Source organism: Sebastes fasciatus, chromosome 5 (assembly GCF_043250625.1).
Source record: "Sebastes fasciatus isolate fSebFas1 chromosome 5, fSebFas1.pri, whole genome shotgun sequence".
In the NCBI taxonomy this organism is placed as follows: domain Eukaryota; kingdom Metazoa; phylum Chordata; class Actinopteri; order Perciformes; family Sebastidae; genus Sebastes; species Sebastes fasciatus.
In genome coordinates, this window is record NC_133799.1 from 9,304,765 (window position 1) to 9,319,183 (window position 14,419).

The 14,419-nt window shown below is 39.2% G+C and overlaps 1 protein-coding gene across 26 annotated transcripts in view; it reads left to right on the top strand.

Moving 5' to 3' along the window:
• Positions 1-14,419, top strand: part of dock7 (dedicator of cytokinesis 7) — a 56,555-nt gene that overhangs the window by 459 nt on the left and 41,677 nt on the right. For 14 of the 26 annotated variants that reach the window (XM_074634931.1, XM_074634922.1, XM_074634923.1 and 11 more), the window contains exons 2-14: positions 5,363-5,462; positions 7,027-7,202; positions 7,961-8,029; positions 8,169-8,316; positions 8,447-8,659; positions 9,622-9,707; positions 9,806-9,872; positions 10,374-10,523; positions 11,414-11,494; positions 11,775-11,937; positions 12,603-12,745; positions 12,909-13,002; positions 13,209-13,371. In XM_074634931.1, the coding sequence (XP_074491032.1) occupies positions 5,363-5,462; positions 7,027-7,202; positions 7,961-8,029; positions 8,169-8,316; positions 8,447-8,659; positions 9,622-9,707; positions 9,806-9,872; positions 10,374-10,523; positions 11,414-11,494; positions 11,775-11,937; positions 12,603-12,745; positions 12,909-13,002; positions 13,209-13,371 (1,653 nt within the window). The remainder of the gene's footprint in view (positions 1-5,362; positions 5,463-7,026; positions 7,203-7,960; positions 8,030-8,168; positions 8,317-8,446; positions 8,660-9,621; positions 9,708-9,805; positions 9,873-10,373; positions 10,524-11,413; positions 11,495-11,774; positions 11,938-12,602; positions 12,746-12,908; positions 13,003-13,208; positions 13,372-14,419) is intronic. The other 12 variants (XM_074634926.1, XM_074634932.1, XM_074634940.1 and 9 more) reach the window with 1 other exon arrangement.

Below are 14,419 nucleotides of genomic sequence, written 5' to 3' on the forward strand. Positions count from 1 at the left end.
CCGTTATTTTTAGGACAGCTAAGCTATGTTGCTACGGCAACTAGCTGTAGCCAGGCACACAGAGATGAGGCTGAACTTTGAGTTATGAGTTTATAACAGAGACATAAGAGAGAGAGAGAAGATTATTGTAATACAGTTAAAACTGGAAACAAAAAGCCTCCCATCAGCAGCTATCTAATAGTGATGTTTTAATCTCTTCTCCGCCCCTCAGACAGATCAAAGCAGCTAATCTCTTTAACAAAGGGCTTTGTGTGCTAGCTGTCAAATACCAGCATCACAGCTGATGGAGAGATAGATGCAGACATAGATTGTTTGTTAGTTTACATATGTAAAAAATAATAAATACAGTATATAATTTGCAAGGGGATGTGAAGGAGAATTGAATAAAGAAGTGGCATTCAACATGAAAATAATTACAGTAATGTAAAATACAGGATTTGTATGCATCTCTCAATAGTTTTAGACATTGTAAAAAACAGACACATAGTTTAGCAAAGTACTTGACAACAATGCATCCCATAAACACCCTTCAGTTATGCAAACATATCAAGAAGACTCATTCATAATGCACTGTCAAAGACTACAAACTAAGAGCATATAGCTCATGTGATCTGGCATGTAGTTTTCATAAGACAAATAAACACAAATAATAATAAAAAAGTGAATCAAGCGATAATCATAGTAGGCCTTTAGACTTGTATGACAAAGGAAAATGCTAGCTGTCAAATACCATCATCACAGGCACAGATATATAGATACATAGATTGTTTGTTAGTTTACACATATAAAAAATAATATACAGTATAGAGTTTGCAAGGGGATGTGAAGGAGAATTGCCTAAAGAAGTGGCATTCTGCATGAAATAATACAGTAATGTAAAATACACAATTTGTATGTATCTCTCAATAATCTCAGACATAGTGAAAAAACAGAGATATAGTTTAGCAAAGTACTTGACAACAATGCATCCCATAAACACCCATTGGTTATGCAAATATCAAGAAGACTCATTCATAATGCACTGTCAAAGACTAACTTAACACACATTCTCATGTGATCTGGCATGGAGTTTTCATAAGACAAGAAAGATAAACAGAAAATAGAGAAAAAATAAACACAAATAATAAAAAATAAAAAAAGAATCAAGCGATATTCATACTAGGCCTTTAGACTTGTATGACAAAGGAAAATGCTAGCTGTCAAATACCATCATCACAGGCGATAGATAGATAGATAGATAGACAGATACAGGGTCTGACATTATTTTTTTTACTCACCTGCCACTGTGGCAGGTCACTGAACATTTCTACCGGCCACTCAATTTATTTGTCTACCACTCCTGAAATCTATGTAGAACACTTTAGATATGTAAACACTGAATTAGTGGTACCAGACAGTAGAAATATGGAATATATTTATGTAACCTTAATCCCCGACTATTTTTAACTCAGGAATTGCCTTTTAAAAATAAAATTTCTTAATACAAGGAAATCCTATCTGCCATGGTGTTAGGAAGGGTGACTTGATATATACAGTAGGTATTGACGATAACTGTGATATTTAAAAATGAAATATTGATATCATGTTAATAATACACTATGATTATATTGTATAAACAATTCAGGGCCACTTAAATCTTTTTAAATGTAAAGTTATGGTTACAGACTCTCTCTATCTCCCTACACTTGTATTTTGAGTGTAATTCATTTTTCCCAAAAAAAGAGACAAAACGCACAATAAACAAAGTTAAGGAAGAATTTGACTGATAGCATTTTTTTTTTTTTTTTTTTAAATTTTCTATGGATGTCGCAATAATATCATTATCATGAATTATATTGGCCACAATAATTGTGTTGTGAAAATCTGATATTGTGTCCGCCGTAGTGGCAGATGTCTTGAACTTCTTACCTGCCACAGCCAATATTTAGCCTGTATTTGGCAGGTGGCAGGTGCTAATTTCATTCTCTGGATAGATAGGTTGTTTGTTAGTTTACACATATAAAAAATAATAAATACAGTATATAATTTGCAAGGGGATGTGAAGGAGAATTGCCTAAAAACCCTCCAGGGGCTCGAGAAGTGGCATTCTACATGAAATAATTGCAGTAATGTAAAATACACCATTTTTTATGGATCTCTCAATAGTTTCAGACATAGTAAAACATAGTAAAAAAAACAGAGGCATAGTTAAGCAAAGTACTTGACAACAATGCATCCCATAAACACCAAAACGGTTATGCAAATATCAAGAAGACTCATTCATAATGCACTGTCAAAGACTAACAATAATAAAAAAATGAGAATCAACCGATAATCATAGTAGGCCTTTAGACTTGTATGACAAAGGAAAATATAGGTTGGTTAGAAAAAGTGATTTTAGGGATCAATGTTATCTTAATCTTGTTTAGCTCAGTTTATTTAACTGCTGTATAGGTCAAAAATTCAATTCAAGTTGTAGCTGCTGTGATCATGCATGATTTCTCTGTTGGTGTCAGGACTGGAGGAGTATGCATTTGTATCATAGTGTGAATCCAGGTACTGTTAATCAAAACCACATCCAATTATTGCAGTTAAATATTGATTTATGCGGATTGAACATGCCCCACGTCATTGCAAGTTATCCACACAGGAGAGCAGACCATCCCATCATGCAGAGATGCTTACACATTTACTGATGGACATACTTGTAAACAATGCTCATACCTTACAATGTAATGCCATCCACCATAATATTACAAACTATGGCCTCCAAATTCACCATAGAGATACGGCGACAACTTTCTGACGCAGTTTCAACAGAAAATGAGCATTATAACCTTCACAAAGGTGGTTGGCTGTTGTATCAGGTTGCATTATATTGTGCAAGTCTTTATGATATTGTATCTACTGTATGACTTATTTGTGAAGTTGCTATCTCAGTGTATCTCAAAGTAAATTTTGTTTGCCATTTTCAGGCTCTTAGATTAATGATCTCTGTTAACTTTGCTCATGTTATTCATTTAGCATTGGAAAAATTACCTTTCTCAGTGTGCTGACTTTTAGTAATGGAAGTGAGTTAGCTCTCGTCACATGTTGAGGCAAATTAAGCGATCAAAATTGCCTGTGATTTTCCCCAGAAGTTTAAATCACATGTCTCAGTTGAATTGTTCGCTTATATTATGATCTGCAATTGCCTCCACTTTATATTTTGTTCCTGGGAGTTATTGACGTTACCATCTTGAGGAGGCTGTTTGTTTAATCAAGTTCTTCCTCTGTGCGGTGACCAGTGCTAAGTAAAGGTCTGGTGAGAGGCATTGGGGAGGACTGAGGAATGTGTTTGTCGGTTCACTGCTTTTGCCTTTCTCCAGTGGTGACAGTGCTGCTCTGCAGAGGCAACTGGATCTCCACTACAGTACATTATCATGTTTATCTTAAGCTGGCAAGTTGGGCCATGCCGCTGTCATTGTACCTTCCTGCTGAAGATGATCACTTTAAGCCTCCTCTATTTTGCAACCTTGTATTTTTTATGACGGAACAGTGATGAACTCAGCACTATAGTGGCTTTACGGAAACCAGACTGTGTGCGGGTTTTGCGACATTGCTGACTGGATCACACCTAATCCTTGCCCATCATTACTGTAATCATGGCCAAGAGTTTAAACTTCAAACTAGTTATTGTGGTATTGCTCCTGAGAGCGGAGACAGACATGAAAATGAGTCAGATTGTTATGGTTATGAAGAAAAGTGTAATGAAAACACATCATAATTGTTGGATCCTTAGCCTCTGTGCTACCTGTGTAACATCACCTTGAGTCTTCAGTGTCTAGCCTTTATCCTTGGTTCTAATTGTTATTTGTTTGTGTCACTTTGGGCTACTTGCTGCGTTGTTGTTTTGTTCAAGGCAAAGGTCTGAGTGGTTTTGGTGGTTGCTGTGATTTAAAGGACCTGTGTATGTGTGTGTGTGTGGCTACAGCAGTGGTTGAACACTGAGAGCTTTGTGCTGACCACTGAGGTCCAGAGGTTTTTATTTGTTTCTTTCCTCCCTGTCTGGGTGTAATATATGATGCTGTCCGAAGCAACACAGTAAGACTATGAGACACAAAGAGGAAATCCTAAAACGACAACAAGTGCAATTCTTAATGTTAGTTAGCCTCAACTTTGACAGCTTAAGGCATTTAAGTGGAAATTCGCAAAATCCAGCAGTATGAAAGAGTACTACTATTGGAATTTATTTTAGTTGAATAGCAGTAAATCGACAGAATCATAAAATATCTCATAATGTAATATTATTGTATAATATTAGCCACTTTGTGATAGCATTGCAATTCTTTATGTCCAGGAATAACAGTTTGATACTGAAATGAATATTGCAATTTATTGTTTTTTTTTAAATTTCGTTTTCACAGCTAAAAAGTTCAATATCACTTATGGTTGGAGTACTTCATTGAACTTTGCGGTTAAATTGGTATTGAAGCGTTTCAGTCAGTTTTAGTTGTCTGTTTATTCTCAGCTGTGGGGGTGAGACAAATACCACAACTGATATTGTGTGTCTTATGATACTGTTGATACAGTGGCACCAGAGCTGCAATTGTTTTCTCTTTTGATACTTACATGGGTGGGTTTCTTTCTTACTTTTACTACGTACATTTAAAATATGAATGTTTTTCAAAGATTATTTTATTGGCATTTTTGCCTATATTTGACATTTAACAGTGTAGAGAGAGAGAGACAGACAGCAACGGCTGACGGCTTCACTTTTGGGGAGCTGTCATGCCGCTGTGCGTGCACCCTACAGCGGTGGCCTGTGAAAAACTTAAATGAATGTTGATGCTGCTGTAGTCCAGAGTAAAAGTGTTATACTGTATATTACTTGTTTCGCCCGTCAAAATGAAAATGCGCTGAATTCAGGTGAAGAAGAACCTGATTTTGGGTCTTATTTTGATGCAAAGATTTGTACATTAGCACGAATGTAGCATAACATGGAAGTGAAAGCAGTGCTCTGTTTTTAAGTGGGAAAGTGCACTGAAAATGTTTTGTCCCTAAAATCAATGAATAATGATAAATAATCGTAATCTCAATTTTGATCAAAATAATTGTGATTATCATTTTGGTCATAATCGTGCAGCCCTAGCTCATGTTGCTTAATTTAGCAATTTCAGGGGGGTATTTTCCTCCTCTGTTACACAGGTTTTAGGATGTGTCATTAGACGGCCTTGCAGTACTGATCATAATGTGTCGTGGCTGAATGTCTTTCAGTATTGTGTATTGCACAATCAACTGTATCCTCCAGTTATTATTGTTGTGGATCATTACACAGACTTTTAAGATGGACTATATTCACTCTCTCTCTTCATCCCTCCTCCCATCTCTCCCCTGTTTGCAGGACTGTGGCAGCAGAGGTCAGGAAGCAGATAGCTGGCCAGTATGGGGGCTCCCCGCAACTCTTCAAAAACCCCAACGTTGGGGCCGCAACAAGCAACACAGTGAGTAGTCTCCAAAACCAATGAAAGGCCAGAGCCTAATATTGATATCCTGTCTTGGATCATCATACGAGTGTGACAGCTGCTGCTACTGCACTGTCTGAAAACGTCAGCCTAAATTACAGTGACAGTGTCTGAGCTGTCAACAGCTGAGATACTGTTGATTTTTTCACATTTGCCCCAAATATAATTCTGGTGTCTGCTATGTTGGGAAAACAAATACAAGCTGATAAACTGTCTGCTCACATGCCTTTATTTGTTTTGGTATAAAGAAACGACATGCTGGGCTGGTTGGAAAACAATGTGAAGGTATTTCAAAGGCAAGTCCAAAATGCATTGATTTAGCTCCAATGATGCAGTCAAATGTGACCTTGAATAAGGCTACAGTGTGTCAAATCAATGTAAATTGAGTACAACTGAAAACGTATTACTTAAATTTCTTCCTTTATCTTCTGTTAAATCAACATTTCCGCAACTTTCAGTGTTTATTTATGCTTAGAGCTTGTAAACACGGTTACGGCCTTTTCAGACGGTGCGTACCTAGACTCAGGAGCTGGCTGTACGCAATAAGAAGTTAGGGTACTCATGTAAACAAAAATCAGAAGGGCCGGTACTCGGTACCGGTGAGTACCGACCCATTTCAAGCACTGGTAGAGTGTAGTTTTTATTCAAACTTTGACATTTTGCAGATTCATAAGTGTTGATAGGTTAAATGTTAGATTTGTGTCATCAAATATGAATTAATCAATTCAGGTACTTGGTTCCTCTTGTCATACACAGCCTTGACCAATGTTCAAGCAAGTGCAGTATTTTAACAATATAGATACCTGCTGACATTGGTCCAAGTGCCCCACAATATTACAACCTAACACAAGGATGACTCATTTTCTGGTTATTTGAATGGCTGCACAGCTGTTGTTTATGTCATGCTGAATGCCATGAGGGATAAACATTGATTGGCCTGTTCCCCACACCCAGTCTCTGCTGCAGTGTTTGTACAGTAGGGTGACAAATGTATGAGGTCAGACAGTTTGTTTGTTAAAGAGGTAGTGCCAATTGCCCCTCAGCAGCCCTGAGCCACAACACCAGCAAACACTCCCCCTCTCCTCCATAATTAGGCTACAGTTAGCTTTTAATTAAACCGTGAAAGTTATTTGTGTTAACATTCCTCTTACACATCCACACTTAAAACTGAACCTGCTGAAACAACGATTCCCCCTGGGTTCGTTATTTTAGAAGCAGAGTGAGACCCGTGAAACCATTAGTCTAAGCTTGAAGTAGCACACTTGCTAATCTGGTTACTTGTGTCGGCTTGAGGGCATTTTAAAGCTTTTGCTCAAATCACACATGTATCATTTTTAGAAGCGATTTGCCTATTTGGGAATAAAGATGATTCATAATGCTAGAACTGCTCTCTCAACAGAAATAACAGAAATTATCTCATATTTTGGACCCGCTTTAGAGACTTTACCAAGACATTCATGTACAGAACTGAATAGCTGACGATGTCTTCACAGTTAATTAACTGTTCCCGTCCCTCTGATCCCTCCCTCTCATCGCCCACCAGGTTCCCCTCACAGAGGCGGTGGAGCCGGTGGATTTTGAGGAGTACCTCAGCACTCACCCTCCCATCGTTGAGTCGGGTCCCCTGAGAGACCTGATTGAGTTTCCCCCAGATGATATTGAGGTCATCCACACACCCAGGGAGTGTCGCACAGTGGCGCAGGCCGTCCCCGAGGAAGGGTAAGGGTGCTGTGCGGTTGAAATATTGAAGGTGGTAGTAGCAGGTGTGGAGTTAAGTACAGTGTCGCACCATATTTTCTGAGACACGTTTTTCCTCATTTAAGAAAAATTTTGAGTATTGTCCAGGACTTAGAGAAACTAAGTGTTTATAAAGCAGATTATTCATATGAAATATGTTGAATAGATCTATCCATATATTCAATCTTCAAATTATACTATTTAATCATTACATGTGTATATGTTTTTAATGAGATACATTTAGTTACTTGAATTTATAAAAAACGTTTTAGATGCTGCATATAGGAAGTTTCATACATTAATGTAACCTAATCACACCAATCAACATCCTATCAAAGAAAATAAACAATGCTGTTTTTGTGTGTGTTCCTATTATATTTTTTACTTTTCTTATTTTGCTGTTATTCCTTTTGGACTTTTGGAGGTTATAGTGACTTCAGGAAAAGGCGGACAATTTTTCAAAAGTTTGCAAAGTAGTGTTGCTGATCACTGCACCACATGTTTAAAGATGAAAGACCCGCGGGCTTGATGTCATTACTTACTGTAGCTCTGGCTCTTGGTGTGTCGGAAGAGGCGGCACAAACATTGCAAGTGTACGTCAATGTGTGATGTACCAGAAAGATTAAATGACATCAGTCTGGTAGCCTGTCATCTTTATTCACTGAGACTAATGCATTTAAAGTGTGACTCCTGCTATTGAAATAAAGCTTGTTTGATTGATTGAGTCTGTCTGGCTGCAGGGACACTGATGCTCATGTCAGAGACTGTGTCAGATCCTACACAGAAGACTGGGCCGTCGTCAACAGAAAGTAAGGCTTCACTCTGTGGAATTATTCATGTTTTTTATACCCAGATTTTACTTGCTTGCTCTTTAAAATTGACATATCTGTAAAATATCATAACTATGTTGAGCATTAATATTAAGTGAATGACTGCTTTCTCCCTCAGATACCACAAGCTTGGTACAGGCTTTAACCCTAACACTCTGGACAAGCAGAAGGAGCGTCAGAAAGGCCTGCCCAAACAAGTGTTTGAGGCTGATGAGATGCCCGACAGCAGCAGCTACCAGGATGACCAGGTATCAAATCACTCAGTGGTAAAGAAAAAAAGGATTTGTCCTCATTTTTTATCTCCTTTTGAATATTTCAGATTGATGGTAGAAAGATATTTGGATGACCACATATATATATATATATTTCGATTTTTTTATGTCGTTTGGCCTGCAGGATGACCTGAAGCGACGGTCGATGTCTATAGACGACACCCCACGCGGCAGCTGGGCCTGCAGCATCTTTGACTTGAAGAACTCCCTCCCGGATGCCCTCCTCCCTCACCTCCTCGACCGTGCCCCCAATGAGGAGATTGACAGGCACAACGAAGAGCATCGCAAGGCCAACCGCCACCGTGAGCTCTTTGCTCTGCACCCCGCCCTTGATGAGGTAGAGTTTACCCCTTTATCTTTGCTGGAACGCTTTTCTGCTAGTCAGGGGGTGAAAGTAGATTGAAGTTCTTGCCGGTAATACTAAGCTACCCCAACCTTCATCGCTTGATATTGTTCTCCACCCACCCTCAGCTTCATGCGTCCCTGAACACACGATTCAATGCCTGTATGTTGTAGAAAGAAATTAGAAACACTTAACATCATGTATAGCAAATTATTTATTTAAATGGTGAAAGTGCTGCAGAATAATTTGTAAATGTTGACAAAACTTTTCAAGTTTTGAGCTGTTCTGATTGGGGGCATTCACGGGAATTTTACCAGTTGGGAACTCGTATTTCCGATTATTCCGACACCACATGAATGCAGCACAAATGCCCTCTCTCTCAATGTTAATGAAAGTGAAACAGCATTGCCACATGTGTCAACAAATCGAGCTGTGATTAGGGATATTTGATACACCACACAGTTGTACTGGCAGGGATACAAAGCCTACAGTTGTGCACAGATGCCATTTCCATGGTTGCCACGCGTAGTGCCTGGTGTTTACTTGCAGAGCGCTTGTCTGCATGAGGAGCGCAGTCAGACCCAAGCGAGAGTGTCACTCCCCGTCTGAAAAGACCTTAATGCCGAGACAAATCGAACCAAAAACATAATCTCCTTGGTGGAAGTAACTAACTGTATGTTGACCTGATGTTAGCAGATGTGTTTTCTTGTTTGAAATGTGATTGTGAGTGACGGGCTGTATGTGGGTTTTGGCAGGCAGCTGCTATCCCCTTTTAAAGTTTTGTAATTTTTTGTAAAAGTTATAAAAATCGATGTGTTCAAAACCAGTCCCAGGATGTCAGTAATCTTCTTTGTGAGGAATACATTTGTGTTTTTCGTCACAGCATGAACATTCACAGTCATTTTGATATTAATTACTGATTTGTTTTGTATGTGATCTTCTCTGTGAATGTGTAGGAGGAGCCGATTGAGCGCCATTGCGTGCCTGAAGTACCCAAAGAACACTTTGGCCAGAGGCTACTCGTCAAGTGCTTGTCCTTGAAGTAAGTGGTGGACAGCCTTTTTCAGAAAAAAAGCCTTTTCGCTCTTTTATTTAACTGCTGCATTCTGCTGACCCGCTCCTTTTTCTCTCCCCTTGAAGGTTCGAGATCGAAATTGAACCGATATTTGCTAGTTTGGCCTTATACGATGTCAAGGAAAAGAAAAAGGTAAGCTGTTATGCTTTCCTCAGTGCCTCCTCAGCCCTGAGTTGTTGGGTCACTTCTGCAAACCATTAAAATTGTTGGGAGGCCAAAACGTATTTGATGAGTGGACTATAAAATTTTATGTTGTGGGCCTGTTATGCTTGTAGGAATGCAGTTAAATCATAGAACGGGACCATGTATCTATCTGAAGAAGATCATCCACTGCTGGTTTTCTCCACTTCCCTTTAGCTGACAAACACTAGAGGGTAGCAGTTGCCTTGATAAGTAGATCTCTCATATATATATTGCTCTGCACAGAAGCTCCGTTACTTTTACAAGTGGGTCATTTCTCTGAAATGTTATCGTGTTTGTCAGCCACCATGAGCAAGAAGTCAGATTGCTGTAACACAGCCATTCACTCAAAAAGTATGATTGAATACTAATGGTTGTCATGGTGTGGTCATAGGATTACATTTAACATGTATGCTATAATTACCTGTGTGTCTGTTTGGATGTGTCCCTCAGATATCAGAGAACTTTTTCTTCGACCTAAACTCTGAGCAGACGAAGGGGATGCTGCGTCCGCACATTCAGACAGCAGCCATCTCCACACTGGCACGCTCCGCCATATTCTCCATCTCCTACCCCTCCCAGGATGTCTTCCTCGTCATCAAGGTCAGACAGTTATGATATGATTTCCTCTGTCTTGTCAAGTTTAGGAAAAAGACTTTCAGGCTAGTCTTGTTGGGAAAGTTTTCCCAAGATATTATCGGTCTGAGGAGAAGAGAGTCCTCGTCCTTGAAGCCTTTTCTCTTATAAAAGTGACCGTATTCACTTGACCCAGATTTTTAAATATGGCAGCCCGCAAAACTACGCCGCACACTTCGCCGTTCACTTCGCCGTACAGTTGACAAAGTGCAGACGTTCCTCTGTTTGGTTGCCGCTGAAATAATTCACTATAGCGATCAGCTGAGAATCCTGCCTACAATGAGGGGGTACTAGTTGCATCGGAAAATGAAACATTGAAAAGGACCTGGTACCAAAAGTGAGTTTAATCGAGTCGAGTTGAGTCGAACCATACGGTGGAAATAAGGCACAAGAGATGATCTGGTCCCCGATGTGTTTCTGCAGTGAAGATGTCGGTAGACGCTTTCGCCACATTTTCACTCATCACTATTTCCTTCATGACAGCAGAACACGCTATACGAGCCATTAGAAACTTCTGTAGGTTAAACCCTGAAAGACACAATCAATACGTGATACTATTATCAATGGACTTAAAGGAACTTGCTAGCCTGATAACATTGAGGCTACAAACAGCTCAGTGACGGCTCTGTAGGAGCCGACGTTACACTGGACTCCGTTTAAAAAGAATATCTGATCTTTTGAGTAGTCCTCCAATATACTATGACACTATTTCACTTTTTGAAATGTAATTTCCAGAAGAAAATGTTGTGTCAGGCCAATAATGTAATTGAAATATGACTGGCTCAGTGTTTGTCCTGGATGATCACTTTGTTTCTGTGTGTGAGGGTGCTAACTGCATGTATGTGCTTTGTCTGCAGCTGGAAAAGGTACTGCAGCAAGGTGATATCGGAGAGTGTGCTGAGCCCTACATGGTCTTCAAGGAGTCAGATGCTGCCAAGGTATGATCAGAGTGAATTAGATGTTGAATGGCACACAAAAAACGTTTTTAGTATTATAAGAATACTAATACAGATAATACATATGTAAGTAAATATAAGTATTATGTAAGTCACATGTTCAGTTCCTGTTCCTGGTAATGCTAACCATTCTATCACCTAAATGTTGCACAGTGTATAATCACGTTGTAGTGAATGAATGAATAAGTCAAATGTAATATAAGCTGTCTTATATTACATTACATAAATCGCTAACTTAAGTAAACATATATTTTTCTTGTAGAATAAAGAGAAGCTGGAGAAGCTTCGTGGCCAGTCGGAGCAGTTCTGCCAACGTCTTGGCCGCTACCGCATGCCGTTTGCCTGGACCGCCATCCACCTCATGAACATTGTGAACAGTGCTGGCAGTCTTGAGAGAGATACGGAGCTGGAGATGAGCCTCTCTGGTATGACATTCCCTTTTGACACAACCCTTTGGATTGTAACTGTAAACATACAGTATCTCAATGTGAAGTTGTTAACAGTCACAGTGTGGAGGCACAAAAAACCTGGGTTAAAGAGATAGTTTGTGTGTTTTGAAGTCGGGTTTTTATGCTTCTGCCCACTCACAGCCTCAATGTCACATATAGTTATCTGAGGACAGAGACTGTAACAGAGACCTGGTAGCCACGCATGAGGCTCATGGGCTCGTCAATACATTACCACACTGTAAAATCTTTATCTAAAAACAACTTTCCAACAACAAATAGTAAGAATTGGAAAGGCAAATTCAAACAGTGAACAATATATATATATATATAACCTTTATTTAACTAGGAAGTCACATTGAGATTAAAACCTCTTTTACAAGTGAGACCTAGCCAAAAACATTGGGTCATATTGATCCTGGGTGTGTTATTTTGAGTTTGACCTTTGGTGTTTGTCTAACCTTTAACCTCACAAGGTATCTTTGATGCTGACTGTGCTGACTGTGATTGTTGCTAGGCAGATCCGAGAAATGTATGACAGAAATATGGGACTAATATTGAACCGGTTGTAGCATCCCGTAAAAGAAAAAGCTGTCAGTATACAGAATTGAAGATTTTAAAATGCTGCTGTTGTTTTTTTTTAGAGAGAAAAGGCTCATGGTCAGAACGGAGGAATTCAAGCATCATGGGAAGGCGTTCCCTGGAGAGGACCACCAGCGGAGACGAGTCATGCAGTCTGACAGGCTTTAGACCCGCAACACTTACCATCACCAACTTCTTCAAACAGGTATCTACAACCACATATACACAAGCCTGATATAGATGTTGTTTATGCACTGCTTGGGATGCACACACACACAGACAAAGAGGGACATTTCCTCTTGCTTATCATACACTGTTGTACTTACATTTTTGATTAAATATTTATACGTTGCACATGTGTTATTCAGGAGGGGGACAGACTGAGTGATGAGGACTTGTATAAGTTCCTCGCTGACATGAGAAGGCCTTCTTCAGTGCTGAGGAGACTCAGACCCATCACAGGTACAAACATGTGAATTGAGTCTAGATCCCATTAGTAGTTGTTAGCCTCACGCTCATCTCTAATGGGCGTTACGATTCCCTTGAATTGCTTGGAATTTTAAAGAAGTGAACCACTTGTTTCAAATTAATTAATCCCCTTTTCTCTTTCTTTACCTCCCTGTACACTCAATCCCTTCCCATTCTGTCCTCTGTGACTGTCACCACAGCCCAGTTGAAGTTGGACATTTCTCCAGCTCCAGAGAACCCCCACTATTGCTTGACCCCTGACCTTCACCAAGTCAAACCATACCCAGACAGCAGGGTACGCCCCACCAGGGAGATCCTGGAGTTCCCTGCCAGGGACGTCTATGTGCCAAACACAACATACAGGTACAGAAAAAACATTTTGAGTGTGCAAAACTGAGCTTTTCTTCCTTTTCTTTCGGTTAAGTCAATTTTGTCCGGAGAGTATATTCATCTTGGCAAGATAAAGCTTTCTTGTCAATAGGTTGCAAAAATACAAGCTGTGTTTAACTGTTTGGATTTCGTTTTAATGCCACTCATTTCTTTAATGCATTAATGCAACTTATGTTTTTTTTAGGTTGTAGCCGGCTCAGCTTTAAAGCATGTTGTATTAGCTTGTCGCGAAGGAGGCTAAATAACGCTCCAAACTAACGCAAAATTTTTGCTAAAAAACTGGCATGGCCATTTTCAAAGGGGTTCCTTGACCTCTGACCATAAGATATGTGAATGAAAATGGGTTCTATGGGTACCCACAAGTCTCCCCTTTACAGACATGCCCACTTTATGATAATCACATGCAGTTTGGAGCAAGTCATAGTCAAGTCAGCACACTGACACACTGACAGCTGTTGTTGCCTGTTGGGCTGCAGTTTGCCATGTTATGATTTGAACATGTTTATTATGGTAAATGCAGTACCTGTGAGGGTTTCTGGACAATATTTGTCATTGTTTTGTGTTGTTAGTTGATTTCCAATAATAAATATATACATGCATTTGCATAAAGCAAGCATATTTGCCCACTCCCATGTTGATAAGAGTATTAAATACTTGACAACTTGACTTATGTATGTACCCTTTAAAGTTTTGAACAGATACAAAATGTGTGAATAATTTGCGATTAATTGTAATTAACTATGGACAATCATGCGATTAATCGCTATTAAATATTTTAATGGATTGACAGCCCTAGTACAAATATAAAATTTCAATAGTTATTTTCTTAATTAACTGTCTTTTTGGAATGTATTCAGTTATCCAACTACGACTACAGAGGAATATTACCATAGCAGCTGTTTTTTATTTTGGAGAGTTACATTGATTTTGTGTTAGAAAATGTAAGTGAAAATAGGCAAAATGTCAAATGCTCCATAAGCACATATTCAACCTACAGAAATCGGTACACATTAACACTGTG